At 34.0% G+C, this 22,096-nt stretch overlaps 2 protein-coding genes across 2 annotated transcripts; both read right to left on the bottom strand.

Moving 5' to 3' along the window:
* Positions 1-9: 9 nt before the first annotated feature.
* On the bottom strand, positions 10-16,219 carry LOC144969155 (uncharacterized). The gene is made up of 8 exons (XM_078908262.1): positions 14,640-16,219; positions 12,609-12,691; positions 9,454-9,591; positions 7,522-7,677; positions 6,072-6,563; positions 5,039-5,250; positions 4,204-4,264; positions 10-1,324 (listed from the first exon to the last, which is right to left on the bottom strand). The coding sequence occupies exons 1-8, from the start codon at positions 16,217-16,219 to the stop codon at positions 936-938; spliced, it is 3,111 nt and encodes a 1,036-aa protein (XP_078764388.1). The 3' UTR covers positions 10-935.
* Positions 16,220-16,667: 448 nt separating this feature from the next.
* On the bottom strand, positions 16,668-20,204 carry LOC144967157 (uncharacterized). The gene is made up of 4 exons (XM_078904053.1): positions 20,095-20,204; positions 19,119-19,248; positions 17,880-18,029; positions 16,668-16,924 (listed from the first exon to the last, which is right to left on the bottom strand). The coding sequence occupies exons 1-4, from the start codon at positions 20,178-20,180 to the stop codon at positions 16,793-16,795; spliced, it is 498 nt and encodes a 165-aa protein (XP_078760179.1). The 5' UTR covers positions 20,181-20,204; the 3' UTR covers positions 16,668-16,792.
* Positions 20,205-22,096: the final 1,892 nt, after the last annotated feature.

Genomic DNA, 22,096 nt, shown 5'->3' on the forward strand with positions numbered 1-22,096 from the left:
AATCTTAAATTTTGAATGGGTTCATATTTTTTAATCAGTTCCTTCAAATATTCAGGTGATTTTTAACGTCAAATATAAAACATAATAATATTTCAGGATTCAAAATTAAAACTTATTTTTAGCCCGTTCGCAATTACGAATATAAAAGAGAAATCAAAACATAGGAATTTTATTTCACAAACACAACAGGATCATATTGTAAATATTTTGATGACGATGATGACGCTGCAGCTGTTGCTGGTGGTGATGATGACGACAACGCCAATGCTGATGAAGAAGCGACCATTAATCAAGATATTTACAAAATATTCAAAAAACTAATTTTCATTTCATCATTAACCTACTCCTGCAAAATTACACCACTCGTTCGTTCTGACAACACGCAATTAGCTCCATTGTTTGCATTTTGTAAATTTTCAGAACGACCAGCGTTTAAATAGCGCATCATCCTCATTCCCAATTTTTCGATTTTGTGATATAAAAATGGAATTCGGAATGTTTATCATTGGGTCGAGTAAAGTGGAGGAGGAGGAGAAGGAGGAGGAGGAAGAGGAGGAGGATCAGGAGGAAAAGGAGGAGGAGGAGGAGGAGGAGGAGGAGGAGGGGAAAAAGAAGAAGAGAAGAAGAAGAGAGAAGAAGAAGAAGAAGAAGAAAGAGAAGAAGAAGAAGAAAGAAGAAGAAGAAGAAGAAGAAGAAGAAGAAGAAGAAGAAGAAGAAAGAAGAAGAGAAGAAGAAGAAGAAGAAAAAAAGAAGAAGAAGAAGAAGAAGAAGATGATGAAGAAGAACAAGAAGAACAAGAACAAGAAGAACAAGAACAAGAACAACAAGAACAAGAACAACAACAAGAACAACAACAACAACAACAAGAACAAGAACTAGAACAAGAAAAGAACAAGAAAAAGCGGAAGAAGCAAAATTATATCATCAACAAATTCTCAACAGGTGACCACCTTCAACTTTTTTACGTCATGATTGGAAAGATAACGATCAATCCAAGAATTAATTCTGTAACAAGATAAACCAATTAATTGCACGACGTGAGACAACCCAAACACAGAGGCTACACAGTAGCAAATGACGTCACTACTAGCATACACATACAGTAAACTCAAAACAACAAACCATACACAATTTGTAATTAGTAACAAGAAGACACTTGTGCGGCGCAATTTAGCAAGGTTTAAGGACACGTCAAGCGGAGACATGCCAATATTAACTTTCGTTCCAATGACGTTATTTTTCAGTTCTTCCCAGAATCTGTGTTCTTCTGATCGCAGATGGTCGTGGCCTGGACTCGCATGGTCGATAGCTTGGATTTGATAATCTGAAAAAATGATAGATGATAATAAATAGCGTGTGAAAAGGATGCTTAACCCTCTCCTTACCAGTCATTTTCAAGATTTTCCCCAAAACTTCACACTAACCTAAAATTGATTTTTTATCACTCAGACGCAATAGCAGTATAATTCTTGCGATACATAATCTCTTTAGCAAAACATGCTCTACTGCTCATTCTCTTTAAATTTTATGATGCACAAAAGAAATTTGAATAAGAAAAATATTGGTTATATCGTAAAGAATTTGACGATTTTCATATAGTTGGTAAGGAGGGGGTTAAACAGTTTAGTTTGAGCATTTATATAGAGTAATATCAACTAATCTCAAAGTGCTATACGAGGGATCCCTGTTAGGTGAATTTTTTTTCGCCGACAAAGGGGACGCTATTAAAGCTAGGTATTTATTTTACACACGAGTATGTCGAGAGAATGTAAGTAAAGAGCCTTTGCCGACAACTCAATTTCGTATCTCTCATGATTGTGATGATAAGAATGAAGACACTGATAGTGAAATTGATGAAAGACATAATGAGAAAGAAGGAGGGAATGGGAAATAAAGGGATGAAGAAGGACAAAAGTAGTAGTAGCAATAATAATAGTAGTAGTAGTAGTAGTAGTAGTAGTAGTAGTAGTAGTAGTAGTAGTAGTAATAGTGGTAGTAGTAGTAGTGGTAGTAGTAGTAGTAGTAGGAGTAGTAGTAGTAGTAGTAGTAGTAGTAGTAGTAGAAGTAGTAGTAGTAGTAGTAGTAGTAGTAGTAGTAGTAGTAGATGCAGTCGTTGTAGTAGTAGCAGTAGTAGTAGTAGTAGTAGTAGCAGCAGCAGCAGCAGCAGCAGCAGTAGTAGTAGTAGTAGTAGTAGTAGCAGCAGCAACAGCAGTAGTAATAGTATAGTAGTAGTAGTAGTAGTAGTAGTAGTAGTAGTAGTGAGTAGTGTAGTAGTAGTAGTAGTAGTAGTGTAGTAGATGCAGTCGTTGTAGTAGTAGTAGCAGTAGTAGTAGTAGTAGTAGTAGTAGCAGCAGCAGCAGTAGTAATAGTAGTAGTAGTAGTAGTAGTAGTGCAGCAGCAACAGCAGTAGTAATAGTAGTAGTAGTAGTAGTAGTAGTAGTAGTAGTAGTAGTAGTAGTAGTAGTAGTAATAGTTATGGTAGAAGGAGAGGAAGAGGAGGAGGAGGAGGAGTAAACGTTTGTGGTAAAGATTTAGGGAGGAGGAAGGCGAATGAAGTAGATGTGTAATTATAGAAGAAACAAAATAATAAGATAAAGTGAAAAGCTGACGATTCGAACTTAAACAAAACAATTAACAAAGCTTTTGTACATGAATTTTTATTGTTAATTATGATAGCTTCACGTACACTGTGTTCAGATGTAATCTTGTAATTTTAGATTATACCAAAATCTAACTTAAATTTTGACTTGTGTGTACAGGTTTTAAGGTCTGATAGCCACACACAATTATAGGCTTGATCTAACTTTTTTTATGGACAATATTTTGATTTGGTTTGAGAGTATTTCCATTACAACAATGAGACCATAACAAGTTGGTTTATCAGACCCGCAATTAAATACAGTTCGATTTTGACCAACCCAAAAACCACCCGAAAGTTGAATGCCATAAGACTTCGCCTGAATTGTTGATAAAGGTATACAAAAGGGAGACAATTGAAGTTACTTGTGACATTTTAGTTAAAAATATGGTTTATTTCCCGTACATTGCTGACTGGATTATTCCAGTCTTCCCTTGGAATATATATCCTGAAGACAAATTTCCCTTTGGAAGTCAATAAAGATACTTTTATTTCTAACTTTTTTCTTATTTTATTTCTTTTAAAAGCGAAGTAAAAATGGGTGGATTATAGTTAACGTCACTCTCATAATTATTTTTGTTTTGTTTAGACCCAGGTTCTATCAATCTGGCTGGCAAAACAAACAAAAAACCAAATAAATACAGCCAGCACATAAAGGTATGAAAAGATGCAACCGCACAATATATATATAATCCCTATCACCTTTGTCTGATATTCTGTCGGGATGAAGCAATTGTCAACAGGGAATTTAAAATTTAGACGATCAGATTATTCTATGAAATGATAATCTGTTGGGGTTCAGGAAACCGTATTCTTTTTAACCAATAAAAACGTATAGATTGAGCAAACGTCTCGTTTTTCTCATCGTCGATTCAAATTATATTACACTTTCTACACCAAGATAATACCTTTATGATGCGGCATTCACATTTCATCTGTAAGAATTGATGTTGTGACAACATGTGTCTTCACTGGCTAATAAAATAACGACAAGAACCGAGTGGGAGAGAACGGAACCACGCCTCTTGGCCTGATTAGGGCAGTCCAGACTGTCATTATTTTATTAATAATTCCAGTCATTACCAAACTTAGCGAACTTTACAGGTATTTCTATCAATGGCATACGTTAAGTAAAATACTCTTCTGTTTTATCTACTCCATAGAGTCAATCTTGCTAACACGAAAAACTATGCCTTTGTAGTCTTATTGAGAGAATCTAGCGAGAACTATTGATCCAACTGGTGGTCTAAAAGCAATAAAAATATTATGGTCTCGTCAACTTCATTCAATCTGTTAATATAATTTACCAATTCACACCATAATATGCGACCTTGGACGTTTATAGTCTTTTGATTGATATAATTTATTAAGATTTAAAACATTAACAAAGAGCGTCAACTTCGTTTCTTCTATTGTTTGTAAGCAACCAGCTATTTTTTACCTTGCGGTCTTGTGGGTGTCATAAAGCCATCTTTTGATTGGTCAAAATTTTGCTAGTTAATTTTGTGTTTCATAACCTATCGCAATCATTTGATACCTAATATAAGACATGGTAAACATTTTACCTTCATATGCATTTTCCTCCACATCCTCCTCTATGTTTTGGCAACATTTTCTGCTCCAAGGCTGGGGAGAGATAGAAATAAAAAATATATAAATATTGAGATGATGCATTATCTGTCAAATGCATCTCCTTGATTGGCGGACAACGAATAATTAATTACAAAGACCTTTCTACACGGGACTGCGATCTCCAGTTATTTGAATGAATCGTTTGATTTTGTGAGTAGTGTCAACACAAAAGTCTAAATTTATGATAGTCTTCAAGAAAGATAATCCATACTCACTTTTTTTACGTCCCGTAATCCAAATAATATCCCCATACAACCTACAATAGTTATGCATCCTATGAGTCAATATGCAAGTATTTATTATTAGTCCTCCGCAATGCTGGTTACATAAACATTTCCAATGATTTCGGAACCGCAAAGTGGGTCTGACGTCACGACTTGTCTGTCCTAATGACATCACTCATCACTCTGCTATTATTTTTAGACAGCCATTTTTGTGACTATTTCTCACTAAATCATATCAATCAAACTTAAACGTTTAAGGTTACACCATCACTCTGCTATTATTTTTAGACAGCCATTTGTGTGACTATTTCACACTAAATCATATCAATTAAACTATAAACGTATACGGTTACACACAGTTAGTTGTGATGGTACGTTATATGCGGCTGACGGATGTTGTGGGTATTTTAAATACTTATCATCAATTATCTCTAGAGAGGTCTCCGAATAAAATAAGGGCATACTAGTGGACTAATCTGTATTTATTTACAATGGTTATTTATACTGGCTTATCTCACTTTGAATCCTTGCATTAGCTACTCACCTCACGTGTACCCCAGGATTGGTCCACCATATTGGTCAGGGAATAGACCGAAAGCAGTATAAATATTGACGGAAATAGAAGCGCGTAGCTGAATCCATATACAAGGCTAAGGCTTTCTCTTGGATGAAGGACAGCAGCATAAACTGTTGCCAAGATCAATAAAACCACTAAGAAATAAGGTCTAAATTCCACAAACCCTAAAGTGTTGAGATCTGAAAACGATAAAGAGAGATAGAGATAGAATGTTTAGTTTAAAAAGAAAGATGAATATATCAAGAGGTGTTATAATGTCCTTTTGTTTATAAGGAATATTTTGACAGATGAAGTAAATGATTTATGAAAGACAATACCTCTTTAACCATTCATGACTATGAAAGGTTACTGAAACAACGGGATTAATAATTTAACACTAGAAATATTTAAATTACAAATAAGCTACGTATATAATTAACTTTATTATTCAATTAATTGACGAAGGGTTGGTGCCTGTCTCCTATAATCTTGATGAATTCATTTTGATAGGTAGTTTTTATATTCCATGAATGCTATTTCAGCTAAACTTTACTTACATTCACGCTTCATACACGCAGACATGCAAACGCACATTATCTTTTAATGGTATTTGGGCAGTTTAAGCATGTATATTTTATATAACGTACAATGTTCATTCACAGCAGCTAAGCCTTTATATTTAACTTAATCTCTGACATGATCTTTAGCAGTTGTTATAAACCAAATATTCCGAATTGCGTAACATGTAAAATGCTTCATTTAAAAAAAAATATTATCGACTTAGGTTTTAAATAACTCGAGCAGGTAACCATGTTTACTCCTATTGAAATCTTTGGTCTTTTTAAATACTCATTTAATTTGTTAGTAGATCATATCAGTTAAAAATGTCGATAGCCAATAGTTTGACAATGTTTTAAGGGCAATGTACATCATGCTAAAATAATGTTTTGAACAGTGAAGGTCATATTCTTTACACAAATATACCAAGCCTGTTATCACATCTGTACGACTGTTTACATACCTCTTTGCACAGTCCCCACAACGTAAATAACGAATCCAACGCTCAATATTAGAATTGTCGCTGCCATAGAAACCGTCATAAATAAGGACGCTATTTTCTGGTGGGTCTGTGACAGGAAACAGCAAACAGTGATATAACCAAAAAACAACATGACTGCAAATGGCAAGGTAAATGTCACGGGTACCGAGAAGAGAATATGGCCGCCGGCACACAGAAATACCAACGTAGTGGATGGAGACAGGACGATCCATAGAAATGTCATGAACAGAGATAACAAAAACATGCCAGAGAATGACGTGTTGTTTCGAACAAGCTGCGGGATATTGATGAAGATGGACAACATGTTGGAGAGTTCAGAAAGCACCCAGCGTCTTCTTTGTCGGAGAAACTCGCCTACAGTGTCAGGACAGTGGGTAGAGTTATGCGCATGCGCAGAGTAAGCCAAACGCCATCCTTTCTTCATGAGTAGGGTACACAACCATCTGTCCTCACCTGTAAAGGATATTAAATTATAAATTAAAATTTTAAAACAATAATTAGTAAATTTTTTAAGAATATCTTTTTAGTTAGAATAGATGGTGCCATGTTAAAGTCCTACAAATGTGACCAGTTGTCTCTAAACGGTATCATGTCCAGGTGAATGTTGTGGTCCTTATATTGATGTCGAAATTCAACAAAATATTAATTTAAAATCAACGTTTTCTTTAAGACTTGTGAAGTGCGTTTCTTAAACTTCAAGAATGCTTAAATATTTCAAGTCAGATTGCTGTTACTATAAATGTAATCACTTTCAACCAGATTATTCTACATAAATTGTATATTGGCCCATCAGAATTTATTTATTGAGCCCCTTAAAAGCACCAAATAACCATTTATCTAGATAAGTTATTGTAATGAAAAGATATAATTAATACTACACTAGTGTTAAGTTTTTTTTTTTGTAGTTTTAAACGTCAAAAAAGCAGAGAAATGCTAAAGAAATGGACATTTAAGACGTTTGTCTCACCCTAGACGATTAAATTAAAACAAAAAGTAATTGATGCACTGAATAAAAATCGATGAAAGAGAGATTTTAGTTTTGTTTCCCTGTACTCTTCAAATTCCTTTAAAACAATATTAAATCCGGCCCATGATTGCGTTCAGTCGTCAGACCTGCAAATACATTATGCTCTTAGCTTTAACCCTCTCCTTACCAACTATAGGAAAATCGTCACATTCGTTACGATACAACCAACATTTTTCTTATTCAACTTTCTCTTGTACATCATAAAATTTAAAGAAAATGAACAGTGTATTGGAGAGCATGTTTTGTCACAGAAATTATGTATATCAAGAATTTACTGCTATTTATGTCTGAGTGATAAAAATCTATTTTTGTGTTAGTTGGGTGTGAAGTTTTGGGTAAAATCCTGAAAATGGCTGTTAACCTAACATCACAGATAAAACGCACCATGATCCTTAACGAGACTGTCAAACCCGGAAGCTGTTGGCTGGCTGAATTCCTGTATAACATCCATCAATGCTGACCCGCGGTAAAGGCTAAAACATCCCGGACAACACGTCACTGAGCCAATCACATTTTGAGAAGCTTTCACAAGCCAGAAATCTACAGGCAATGGAAATGATGAATAGAAATCAATAGTCTGATGTCACGTCCGCCCAGCAACGAGCAGCTTGGTTCTAAATAAAGAAAATTGATCCTTTTTATTCTTCGTGCTGGCTAGAACTTTTCCACATGTCACGTGATCAGAATGTATAAAAGCCAAAACATGATCAGATTTATAATGTCTTTCTCCTTTGGATTCACTTTTATGCTCGTCGGAGAAGTATTTCATATGGCGTCCGCCATTGTCCCGATAGTTTAGAACCAGTTACTAGGTTAATATGCGTCATTGCCAGGGAAGTGACGTCACAACTGTTGAAGCCTATTCATTGTCCTTTTTCAAAAGCCAGAATTAAAATAAAGTTTGTTTATATAGTTTAATCTTACGTCTGATAATCACACACACACCGTTTTCTTGTCTTTATTTATGATTTTTAATTGACCTTTGCCAGTAAAAACGCGTTCTACTATTGGCGGTACAAGTTTATATTCTAGGAAAAGGCCCTTCATAAAATTGACTCACACTCTATCAGAGAACTCAAATGAGCACCTGGCTGGTAACAGCGTTATCTAAATCCAAAGTAAATCGTAATGGCGCCTATTGGACTTCATGTCTTATACTCTTTATCGAGTGTTGCTGTTTGCTTTGGCCAACTTGTACAGCGATTTTAGCTCATTTCTGTGACAATACTATATATAAGTTCAAGCTTACCTACATGTTTTCTGATATTACTCTTGCCCTGGTGCCTAAAACAGTAGAATGACTTGTTATATTCCCAAACTGAATTGAGACTTATAAATATAGAAAAACAGTAAATAAAACTAAAGATTATTTTTTACGTCAAATAATATTCACACAGTTTACGAAATTCTAGATATTGAGGATTATATCTATGATTAATTATCTTTAGACCTTTAAACCTCAATATAAAATCATTGTCATGGAAGTTCGTAAGTCAATTAATGCTTAAAATGAAGTTATGCATGGAGAAGAAATCTCAAAAAGTTGGAAAATTAACTTAACAGGTTTTGGGACAAACACACTTTTCATTGATTTTTTTTAAAGATTTAAATACAACAGAAATATCGAAATTCTCTAGATTTAAAATAATGGAGGAATAAACGATCGCCATATGTTTGTTTCGTCTTATTCATAATGCAATTCTAAAATAAAACATATAGATGAGATAAGAATGGCAATGTTCTACACCTATTTAAAAAGACATATGTTGAAAATTTTGTAATATTTTTTCCCTATTACACGAGGATGCTCTTGTCAAGAAATTTGAATTTTGGAAATAGGATTCCCGAACCCGTTAGAAAAAAACAACAATTTTATCTCATGACATCAATATTCATTTTGAAGTAATATTAGGATATCAGCGTATATATAAAGGAGAACATATGACGAGAGATAAAATAGAGATAGATAAATAACTAGATAGGTATATATATTAGATAGATAGATAGATAAATAGATAGTAAATAGCTTGGGAAATTAAGGAGGGAGTGAGGGATAAAGAGAGAGGGAGAGAGAGAGAGAGAAAGAGGTGGGAGGGAGGGAGAGGGGGGAAGTGGGAGGGAGTGGGGGGAGTAGGAGGGAGAGAGAAGGGGAAAGGGGGAGGGAAGGAGAGAGGGAAAGGAAGAGAGATAGAGAGAGGGAACGGGGGGGGGGAGAACCTCATTGGTCATTGAAATATTTACTTACAGTGAAGGAATTATCTATTTTAATAACAGGTTCAGGTAAGGTAAAGAACATGGTTTACGATGATTTCTTACCTTTAGCGTATTCAAACTTCTGGTACCAGACTATGGGTTTTGGTGACCCGATTGGGTCAGTCCGACCGCACACAGCTCCCAGCATGGGATTGCTTTGGCATTGACTGAGAACTTCCATCACACTCTTGGCACTGAAAGCTGTAATTATGATTTTAAAAATTCAAAACCTATTTTCATATACATCATTTTTGATATTCGTGTGTGAAAGAGATTTAAAACAACTTAAAATAAAAATGAATTATTTTAAGATGACTGTGTACACGGACTCCCATGAGTACACGATCGAAGGTTATCTTTGGAAGAACAATATGGGCATTGAGAAATGAACGTCTGTCAGCATTGGGAATATATATTTAAAGGATAATTCCTATTAAACCGTTAGTAAGATAAGAAAAGATAAGATAAGATAAGAAAATAAGGTTCAATGTGACATCTCTATCTAAAGATTTATGCATAAAAATTCGGCATTCACATTCCAAATAATATAAATATCGGAAAACATTTATTTAAGTCATTCTCTGCGGTCTAATTTATTCAAATTCTTAAAGGTATAAATTTCACTTGTACTATTGATACATTAAATCTGTTTTGGTTGTGGTTTAGATTTGACTTTTTGGAGAGAAGATCAATATATAATTTCGATGTATTTTCGAACAGTTACAAATTCATAATAGTCAGATGAGAGTAGTCTCTCAATCATTAGATGAAGTGAGTAGAAAAGTGCCAGAAGACAATAGAGAATAAAAATTTTTTCGCGGCGGTGGTGGGGTTTGAACCTGCGACCTTATTGGTACGACAACTCCGCCTGGCAGGTGAGAGCATGGCTCTACCGTGTGAGCTATCCACGAATACAAAAATCTTCGTATCAAACTCAGGTCATTTCTAGAACTCTCTCTCACCCACTTCTGGAAATCGCGGGCTCGCTCGCCAACCAACCATCGCGAAGTTACTTGACCAGCAGTTAAGCTTAATAGCCAATATTCTCAACACAAACATATAACATAGAAACGATATATTATATATAATTTTTCTCTAGAAAGGCAATATTATTGCTATTGGGTATTCATTCTGCACTGGAGTACGATGAGAAATTATTCAAATTATAAAGCGCGACTCTGGTTATGGAGCTGCTCCTGTTTTATATATACATCCCATTTCCATTGTATTTTTATCTTATTGTGTAAATTATAACACGTCTGTACAAAAAATAAAATTCCTTTTTGGGATGCAATAAAGTATTATTATTATATTATTATTATTATTATTATTATTATTATTATTATTATTATTATTATATTATTATTATTATTATTATTATTATTATTATTATTATTATTTTTATTATTATTATTATTATTATTATTTATTATTATTATTATTATTATTATTATTATTATTATTATTATTAATATTATTATTATTAAAATGTAAGTATGAAGCCTTTTTCCTTGAGCTTAACGTTGCGTATTTCTCAACGGGACTCAAATTGCGGCTATGTGTTCAAGTGGTATGACACTCGCTTTCGGATCGGAAGGGCCTGATTTCGAGCCTCGCGCTCGGTGCATAGTTGATTCCTTGGAAAAGGCTCTTTACTCACATTCTCTCACCGTACTCAGGTGTAAAATGAGTACCTGGCCGCTAACAGCGTTGTCTTTGTCCGACAAATTGTAATATCGCCTAACAGGCGTCATGTCTCGTCCTACATGTTAAATTTTGCTGTTGACCAGGGACCCCTTGTAAAGTGCTTTGAGCACGTTAAGTGGATATTGCGCTTTATAAAAGCTCTTTTTTTAATGTGCCATGAACCTTCTTTGACCACTTTGGTGTAATCTATTGAGACTTACAATCCCATAATTTATGACACATCTGTGCTGGCCAATCAATTATCGAGTTATGGGTCTATTGCAACGTGAACACATTGCAGGTCTGATAAATGGACGCAATGAGCTTCAGCTGTCGTGACGTAATGCCGCACAATAATTTAGTAACTGGTTCTAAACTATCGGAACAATGGCTGAAGCCCTTATTAAATACTTCTCCAACGAACATGTAAATCTATCCAGAGAATAAAAGCATTATAAATCTGATCATGTTTTGACTTTTATACATTCTGATCACATGACATGTGAAAAAGTTCTAGCCAGAGGGGAGAATATAAAGTACCGATTTTCTTTGTTTAGAACCAAGCTGCTTGTTGCTTGGCGGACGTGACATCAGACTATTGAATCGTAGCCATCGTAAAGTTATACCCTGACACTGACCAAAAAATGACGTCAAAATGCCAGTCGTTTGCCACAAAAGAAAACAAATCGTGAGTTGTATTCAATAGTTCAACCAATGAAATAACTTTTTTCCTTGAGATCTACTAACGACAACTCACTAGACACTACACAAACCTCAAAATTGACGTCAAACTGCCAGTCCGAGAGGGTTCTAGTGTCAGGCTATAATAAGTTAACGATGGTTACGATGGCTACGAAGAGAATCCAAAACACTTTAATAGTCGTAACGTCAGTTCATTCCTAATGACGCATGGTAACTTAGTAACACTGGCTCTAAACTATTGGAACAATGGCGAAAGCCATTACGAAATACTTCTCCGACGAGCATTAAAGGGTATCCAGAGAATAAAAACATTATAAATCTGATCATGTTTTGACTTTTATACATTCTGATCACATGACATGTGAAAAAAGTTCGAGCCAGCATGCAGATTAAAAGGTACTGATTTTATTTGTTTAGAACCAAGCTGCTCGTTGATGGGCGGACGTGACGACAACCAACATTTTTCTTATTCAAATTTCTCTTGTATATAATAAAATTTAAAGAAAAATGTTGTAGAGCATGTTTTGCTACAGAAATTATTTATCGCAAGAATTTACTGCTATTTATGTCTGAGTGATAAAAATCTATTTTTGTGTTAGTTGGGTGTGAAGTTTTCGGTAAAATCCTGAAAATGGCTGTTAAGTTGAGACTATTGGATCCTACTATGGAGTCGTTTTAACGTTGTTGTAATGGGGAATGTTTTGCGTTGGTTTTACAATACTTCTGTTACAACAATGAGATCATAACAATTTGGGTTAGCAGATCTGCAAATAAGTACACGTCGGTTCATTGCAATAATGAAAAATTATGTGAAAACTAATTATACATACCAGTGTCTGCATCGGTTGCGAGTACAAAGACTTCGTCCAAAGATGTACCGTTTGACCTGATTTTATCGTCCAATGAGTTGGGTCTGTCGATGATTATAATATTATTACTTTGAAGTAGAAAAGAGGACAGAACACTCTTTATTGTAACATATTATTCTGCTAGCGGGGATAATATTATATTTTATCCTTCCCCCTGCCTTTCACTTATATACCCATCCATATCAACGTGCACTTATTTGCAGGTCTGATAACCCGATTTATTATGGGCTCATTGTTGTAATGGGAATCTAAAAAAAAAATGACCCAAAATATTGTCCATTACAACAATGTAAAACTAGGCCCATAACTGGATTCGGATTGCAGACCAGCATATATGTACAGGTTGATCCACATATATAAATGTATTTATCAAGTATTTCTCTCTACATAACCATGACTATCTAAATAAATATAAATAATTATTTGGCTCCACCAAACAATAAAACGCACAGAATAACAGAATACATTGGAAGAGCCCAACATGTTTCATGATATATGACTGTAAACTGTAAACCGGCATTTTATTAGTCTGCAAGAATTAATTAAATCTACCTCTTTGTTAAGCTAATACTATACTCTATTTTGAAAACAAATCAACACAGAACGCTGCAATAGAATAAACATGATATAGAGTAATAAAGTTAGATATCCGAAAACGTTATACATTTTAATAAAATAAACTTCTCCTTTATACAAACATACCACTTAAGATTAACTCACTCAATCCTAGAGATTTTTGCTAATTTTCAAAATTTGAAAAAAAAACCCCTTAAAATGAGCATTATCTACATAGATAGTTTTATTCAACTACAATTAACATGCAAAATACGCCTATAATTTGTCTCAGAAAAATGTAATAAATAGGCATGGGGTAAAAGTAACCTGGGTGAACTACGGATATAGATAGTCGGTGTTAGGGTTGAGTGAGTTAAGCTCATATTAAATTTAAACAAGTTGCAAATCGAATATTAGGTTTTTTTGTGCGAGTATGTGGTCTGTGCGGTTGTGTGGTTTTGTGGTATGATACTCGCTTTTGGATCGTAAGGTTCTGGGTTCGAGACTCGCTCGGAGTAGTTGAATCCTTAGAGAAGACTCTTTACTCACATTCTCTCACCTTATTCATGTGTAAAATGAGCACCTGGCCGTTAAAAGCGTTGTCTCTGTCAGAAAAAAAAATTGTAATATTTTTGTATATCATTCTCTATATATATGTGTTGCTGTTGGTCAAGGATCCTTTCTAAAGCGCTTTGAGTCCGTTTAGTGAATATTGCGCTATACAAAGGTTCAAGTTTAATTGTTTAAATTATTATTTAAAACATGTGACTCGTCGCCTAAGAAGAAAGTGAGTAATAATTTTGCTACTTTAAGAATTTATATCTATTGTCCTCAATAAAAGATATAAACTTAACCCAAATTTCTTACACATTATAACTATAACCTAATTTTCTTCGCATCAAAATCAGCATTTCTGAGGCAATCAGTCACATACATTGGATATAATAATTTATATAAATTGCGTTTTTCATCAAGAAATATGAAATAGTCAAAGAAAAAAGGCAAAATAAGCCAGAACAAAAAGCACAGCAACATTGAAAAACAAGACAAAGCAAATAATACAAGTCTGATTTTATCATTTCCCAATACACATTGAAAGGTCATTTCCGAATGGAAATGTTAAAACTATTTAAATGTTTTATAATAACCTTTTTTTATAAATTAGTTAAAATTGCTTACTTATTCCCTCTATTTTGCTTTTATAACCCCAAAATAATAGCAGTATGCCTACAGGTATGTCATCGTATTACCTTCATGCATATTTTCGTTTTAGCTTATAAAAGAAAATAGCTAATAATAGTAATCAACGAAAATGGCAATACTGCAGAGCAGGTACTCTAAAGAATAAAAATACCAATAAAGATATATATATATATATATATATATTATATATATATATATATATAATATATATATATATATGTATATATAACAAACCTATTGGCTTCCCTGGCATTCCTTGGCAATGAACATCCACCTCCAATACTTTCATTTTCCACACAATTTCCTCCATTGTAACAATTCCATTCTTTTGTTTTCATTAAGCGGTTTTTTATAATAGAATCCGCATCATCTGGACGAGAAATATTCGAGTTTGCGAACACTTTAGACTGATGTTCTTGATTATTTCTAGAAAATACAGGATAATCTGAAACAATACTAATGACAGGTTTATTTCTGTCTTCTATAGTTTGGGATAACTTTCGTTTCAGGCGCGTGTACTCCACTTGTATTTGAAACATATCTATGTCAGGCAACGAACACACAGCATAATCTATTGCATTTTCATCAACCGATTCTTTGTTAATTAGATTTTCATTGAGTTTATCAATGCTTCCATTTGAGAAGTCTAGAGGAACCAATTTTGAATGTTTTACAGTATCTTGGTTTTTAGTTTTAACCATGATTGTCTGTCCACACTTGTATTGGAGTACGTAGTTCAGATACATCACTTGACTCCAGCGTTTTTTACTTTTTACTTGCAATCCGTCCTTGAAATGAATGAATACAGTATGCTGAATAAGACTCCCAGTATTCACTTGGAAACCGTATGGAGTCACCGTGTGTAAAAGTTGCTGGTATTCCAGACCAAATTTATCACATAACACGAAGAGAAGTTGTCTGGCCTTGACATTCAATTTTCCATCTTCAATCGCACCATCAAACAATATATGTGCCTCGATATTTACAGTAGGGTCTTGCTTATTTACAAATGTATCTTTGATACTATTCACGTATCTTTCCATCTCATGAAGGCTTTCTTTATACATTGTTGTGCATAAAAACACTGTTTTTGTCTTGGGATTTGACATTTCAGTATCTTTCGTTTCAGGAAAAGGTTCATCCCGTCCTGTACTTTTTGAGTAGTTGAACGAGTCACTCACGTAGTTCAAGATTGTACGGGGTTCTAAGAAAAATACATCCCAAGAAAATGAAATAAAATTATCTGAGAACGACCGTCCATTTTTAATAGGAGATTTCATAAGTTTCAGTACCGGAAAGACAAAGGGAATAATCCAGATAAGATTTGCTAATACAATAGTTGACCACGATGCGAAATCGTCACCTGATAATTCCCAAAATGCGTTAGTTTGGAAATCATGCCATATCGCAACACTACAGGCAACGGCAAGGAATGGGCACAAGAAAAACGGGATTTTCATTCCGGCCGTTGTGAGACCAAGTTTTGATGAAGCGATTGTCATCAGCATCCCCAGAAACGTTGAAAAAAGACACATGACTGCTGGTGCTATTATATATCCATTTTTCAATTCGCCACTTGCATTCCACAGAAATCCCTCAGCATCAAACCTGAAATCACCAAATTTGCAATGCAAAGATACGAATACCGCAGCGAAACAGGTTATTATTTTGATCGGAACGTAGACAAGTTCTACCATAGCACATTTAGCTATAGATGATCTGGATTTGATGGTGTCCTTTTTGATGATTGGGCTCCAGACTCCTGATAATACCATCATACATATGACAAGTGAAGTTGATTCCGGTAGATCCATCCTGAGTAGATAAAAAACAAAAAAATCAAATGATATTTGACCGATACTCTAAATACGTATTATGCCAAAGTTAAGATGATTCTTCAAATTTAATTTTACGTCGTTTAAATTACGATTTTAAGTTAGAATAAATGAGTTAATTGAAGAGGTGAGATTTGTCTCTTTTAAAAAATTCCAAAAATTTCTAGAGTGCTGATCATTTTGACTGTAAAAAAATCCTCATCTATTTTACTACAATATACGATGAAATCGACGTGGAATGTCGCATATGCTATTTTAGTGAGCTATAAATTAACAGAATATCAATAGGAATTTGCATATTTCACGACGATTTATATCGTGATGACGTTAATAGCAGACGTCCTTTTTATCACGAAGCGTCTTAACTCTAATGATGTCATATTGTTGATGTGTTATTTCAACAATATTTTTCTCATACGTTAAAACACATCAAAATGTTATTGGATGTTGCATTTTTGAATGCCTGAGGTCAGGTTAACTTATGAAAATTATTAAAATGAACTTCACAAGTAATAATGGAAAATTTGGAAGAAAAAGGGAATAGCTAGGCATTTACCTAAAATGAGATCCCGTGCATAATAAGATGGCTGTAACCAAGGGTGCAAGAAATTGGTAGATACCTAAACAAAGACTCAAAAACCTTGACGAGGAACATGGCACACTGTCAGTTGCTTTCCATTTTATCTTTAAATGATAATAAAGGGAATCAATTCAAACGGTTGCAAAATAAAAAGAAAAGAAAATACAAATAAACAAAACAAAAATGCGAAATAAAACACCAATTAAAAAAAAACAAAAAACAAAAAAAGAAAGAAAACGATGGAGAGTTGTGGGGGTGGGGGGCAGGTGACATATTCATTCCAGTTTTCAACTGTTTAAGTTGCAAAGAGAGCAAGCCTTCCCGTGATTTTCAACATGTTATCCATTTCTATCCTCACATACATCCCTCCCAGAAGTCAGATCATTAAAACCAGTCAAATGACAATGAAAAGTATCATATCAATCATTTATCTGCGTCTAATGGACAGATAACGGTAAACAATATAATTTTCAGCCAATTTTAAAAATTTCAATTATGTCAATAACCTGGATTTACAAATTGCGTATAATACAGATGATATGTTAACTGATAACTTGGGCATTTAAATAGAGCACTATCCAATATACAAAGCCCTTTACAAGGTGTCCCTTGCCAACAACAAGACCTGACGCCTATATGGCGATACAATTTTTTCCTACATTATTATATATCTGAGTACAGTGAGAGAATGTGAGTAAAGAACCTTTTACTAATAAACCAACTGTGTGCCGCTCAGAACCGGACTCGAACCCAAGACACTCCGACCCGAAGGCGAGTGTCATACCACAAAAATAAAAAAGAGCTTTTATATAGATAGAAAGAGGTTGATGTCACTCTGGTCTTTGTTATTGTTTTTTGCCATCCATATTTATGAGTAATTCTCACTAAACTGTATTATCCAGACTATAAACATTTACGGTTACACATAGTGTTGTGTGTTGGTCCGTTATATTTCCGGATGGCAATGTTGCGAGCTTCTTATCCAAGCGCAAACTATCTATAGCGCTAAAAGTGCTCAAAACGCATTAAATAGTCGCACATCACCTAACTGTTGTTTACCTTGTCGTCTGATGCAAATACGTCGCTGATCACACTCACAGCGATAACAGCGTATGGTAGTGTCAAAAGAACTTGTTCAGGCAACACCGGTGCCACTTCGCCTGCAAATATTGTCAACGCAGCTCCTTCCAATATACTGGATAAAACACCCTGAATAGAAGAAAAAGAACATCGTTATTTAGTCGGGTCATACTAAAAGCCGTCCGGAGCCATCCGGGCCGTCCGGCGCCTCAGGAGAGCCGTCCCAAGGTCATCTAATGCCTTCTCAAGTCATCCGGAGGCCCTCAGACCTGTACGAATCTTTCCAGAAGTGGACAGCTCCGGACGGCTTTTAGTAGGGCCGGTTTGGTCAATTTTTCCAATGTCTTTAACTGGATAGTTTCAATTTCTATTTCAATTTGATTCAATAATCTTGATGTCACGTCCGCCCAGCAACGAGCAGCTTGGTTTTAAACAAAGAAAATCGGTTTAAAATCAATAAAGTCCTCCAATTAGCGGGATCGTCGAAAAAAGATAAACGAGAGAATGAGACTAGTCTTTGGAAATTTCAGTTAATTTTCGAGTGCTTTTTTTTTTCACTTAAAATTGATATTTATATTGTAAAGTGCCCAGAGCTTGTGTTTTACACGAGAATGAGCGCTATATAAATCTGTATTATTATTATTATTATTATTATTATTATTATTATTATTATTATTATTATTATTATTATTATTAATGCATAACATATCGTACAATTCCTGATTTCATGAAAATGGAAAAGTGCCAAAAGACAAAAGAGAATAAAAAACCCTTTTCTTCGCAGTAATCGGTGACCCGATGTGACAATGGGAGTGGAGAGGACCGCGCTCTGAAACCAACGTCTTTCGCCACTCAATAACGTTCTTGAGTTAGTTATATTTATCTTGCAATTATATCTTGTAATATTCTTCTTCTTCTTCTTCTTCTTCTTCTTCTTCATCTTTCTTATTATTATTTATTTTACTCTTTTTTTTTTCTTTTTTTTTATTATTATTATTATTATTATTATATTATTATTATTATTATTATTATTATCATTGTTATATTATCATCATCATCATTATCATCATCATATCATCATCATCATCATCATCATCGTCATCATCACCATCGTCACCTGTGGTAAAGAGAGTGATTATATGAATTTGCCTCCGTCCATGATTACGATATAATATGCTAAATCTAAACAAAAATGTAAACATTCCATTCCACTCTTACAAGTGCTATACTCCAACAAGCGGGAAACTCTCGACGACGATTGGCTGAGTTCAAAATCGGCGTGTCCCACACAATGTAAACAAGATGCGTCACGTGGGGTGTCACCACAAGAATCAATACAATCATATACCTGCAAGAACAACGATATAATAATATATATAGTCTAAGAAAGCATTTTAATAACATTTATAATCAAATGTAATACTATAGCCCCGTTTCCACACAATTATATCGATGGGTAAATGTAATAGCCAATGTTTACACACACACACACACACACATACACACACACACACACACATATATATATATATATATATATATATATATATATATATATATATATATATATATTATGAACCTTTATATAGCGCAATTCTGTGTCGGAAAAAATTAATTGCCAGTTAAGACAGCCTGTAGAGCAGATAAGTCCTGACGTCACACCTTCCATACCTCTGGTTCCATAAGCCTCGTAAGATGTATATGTAACTAGTCTTTTGGAGAACTAATAACAAACAAGTTACGTATTGAATCATAAGGTGGCATAACTGTTTTGAACCAGGGTGTATAGATATGCAGATTCTTAGGATTACGGGACGTAAAAAACGAAGATGGACGATCTTTATTGACGAGCAGCATATATTAAGTCTAAAAAATAAAATGCTGTCATCTGATACCAGAAGATCAATTACACAAAGTATGCATCCAGTCCTTCAGAAGCATGTGTGGTTTTTCATTTCTAAAGAGATTGCAACGAGTTTTTTGGCATCCACATTTGTTCCCAATTGGCATTAGCTCCATATGCATTTGTTTATTTGTAGGGTTACTGTTTATTTTATTATTGTTATTATTATTATTATTATTATTATTATTATTATTATTATTATTATTATTATTATTATTATTATTATTATCATTATTCTTATTATTATTATTTGCTTATCTTTTATTCATCAGTTTATTCATAAGTACTCACCAGGTAGCTGGGTGCATCTGTTCGTATTTGTACAATCTGAGAAGCCATAGAAGTGATAGTCTGGAAGTAACTGTCAGTGAAGTCATCACAAATGCCAGACAACTTGACAGTGACGTCTAAATTGTTAGAAAGATAAACAGTTGTGAGAGTGGTTGAAATTAATGGATTCAATCATTGAGATTAAAAAAAAAAATTGAATGGCTATGTGGTCTTGTGATATGACACTCGCTTTGGGATGGGAAGGTCCTGGGCTCGAGCCTCGCGCTCGGCGCATAGTTGAGTCCTTGGAAAAGACTCTTTACTCACATTCTCTCACCGTACTTAGGTGTAAAATGAGTACCTGGCCGTTAACAGCGTTGTCTTATTCCGAACAATTGTAATATCGCCTACTAGGCGGCATGTCCCGTCCTACATGTTAAATGTTGCTGTTGGCCAGGAACCCCTTGTAAAGCGCTTTGAGCACATTTAGTGGATATTGTGCTATATAAAGCTCAATTTAAAATAGTACAATATCCACTGAACGTTCACAAAGCGCTTTACAAGGGGTGTCTGACCAACATCAACACGTAACATGTAGAACGAGACATGACGCTTCTTAGGCGATGTTAAAAGACAACGCTGTTAACGGCCAGGTACTCATTTTACACTGAGAACGGTGGGAGAATGTGAGTAAAGAGCCTGTTCCAAGGACTCAACTAGCGCCGAGCGAGGCTCGAACCCAGGACCTTCCAATCCGAAAGCGAGTGTCATACCACAAGACCACATAGCCGCATAACGATAAAAAATGATGGCATTTTTATTTGTGTTTTTAATAATGATCTGTTCATATAATGAGGATCATGATAAATGATAATGTAGACGATAGAAATTTCGAAAAAATCATGATGATGATGTTGATGAAGACGATTATGATGATGATGATTGTTCTCGTACTAATGAGCATGATCACGATAGTGATGGTGGTGGTGGTGGAATTTGTTCTTGTAGAGGTGGTGTTCGTAATGAGGAAAATGGTATGATGGCGAGGATGATGATGATGATGATAATAATAATGATAATATCAATGGTAACAATAATGATGATAAGATTAATAATAATAATAATAATAATAATAATAATAATAATAATAATAATAATAATAATAATAATAATAATAATAATAATAATAATAATATAAAAATAATAATAATAATAATAATAATGATAATAATAATAATAATAAATAATAATAATTATAATAATAATAATAATAATGATATAATAATAATAATAATATAATAATAATAATAATAATAATAATAATAATAATAATAATAATAATAATAATAATAATAATAATAATATAATAACAATAAAATAAATAATAATAATAATAATAATAATATAATAATAATATATAATAATAATAATAATAATAATAATAATAATAAACTAATGGTGATTGTTTATGGGTTATTTCTTTCGTTGCTAATGGACGAATTCGTATGGGACTAATGATCGTGATCAGAGTTAGCGTATATTTTTTGGGCTAATAATTCCAGTAATCAGTTGATGAATGAATCAAATCCATATTATCTCTTTAGCGCCAATCTACTGATAATGCACGCGTCGAATCGTTCTATAATTGCTAGATATGTTTTATCTTTCGATCAATCTGATATCGTTCAGCAATATAATTATGACAATAATTATGGCGGGAATCATATCGATCATTTCACTGAAAAAAATAGTCCTTCAGAGCCGTGAGACCCACACGGAGTCGAAGTTTATCTTGGATTCTATAGCTTGAAACTGGGAATAGCAATTGCTTGTAACCCTTTAGACAGTATTCTAGTTTAATATTGTTATAATGGACGATATTTTGCGTTGATTTGAGAGTATTTCAATTCCAACAATGGGCCAATAACAAATTGGGTTATATCGGACCTGCAAATGTGTAAACAAGGTAAGAAAAGTGACTCTAAGTTTAAATCACTCAACCCTAACACCGACTATATCCGTG

Source organism: Berghia stephanieae, chromosome 3 (assembly GCF_034508935.2).
Source record: "Berghia stephanieae isolate SIO BIC M18660-M18661 chromosome 3, UCSD_Bste_1.3, whole genome shotgun sequence".
Taxonomy (NCBI): Eukaryota; Metazoa; Mollusca; class Gastropoda; order Nudibranchia; family Aeolidiidae; genus Berghia; species Berghia stephanieae.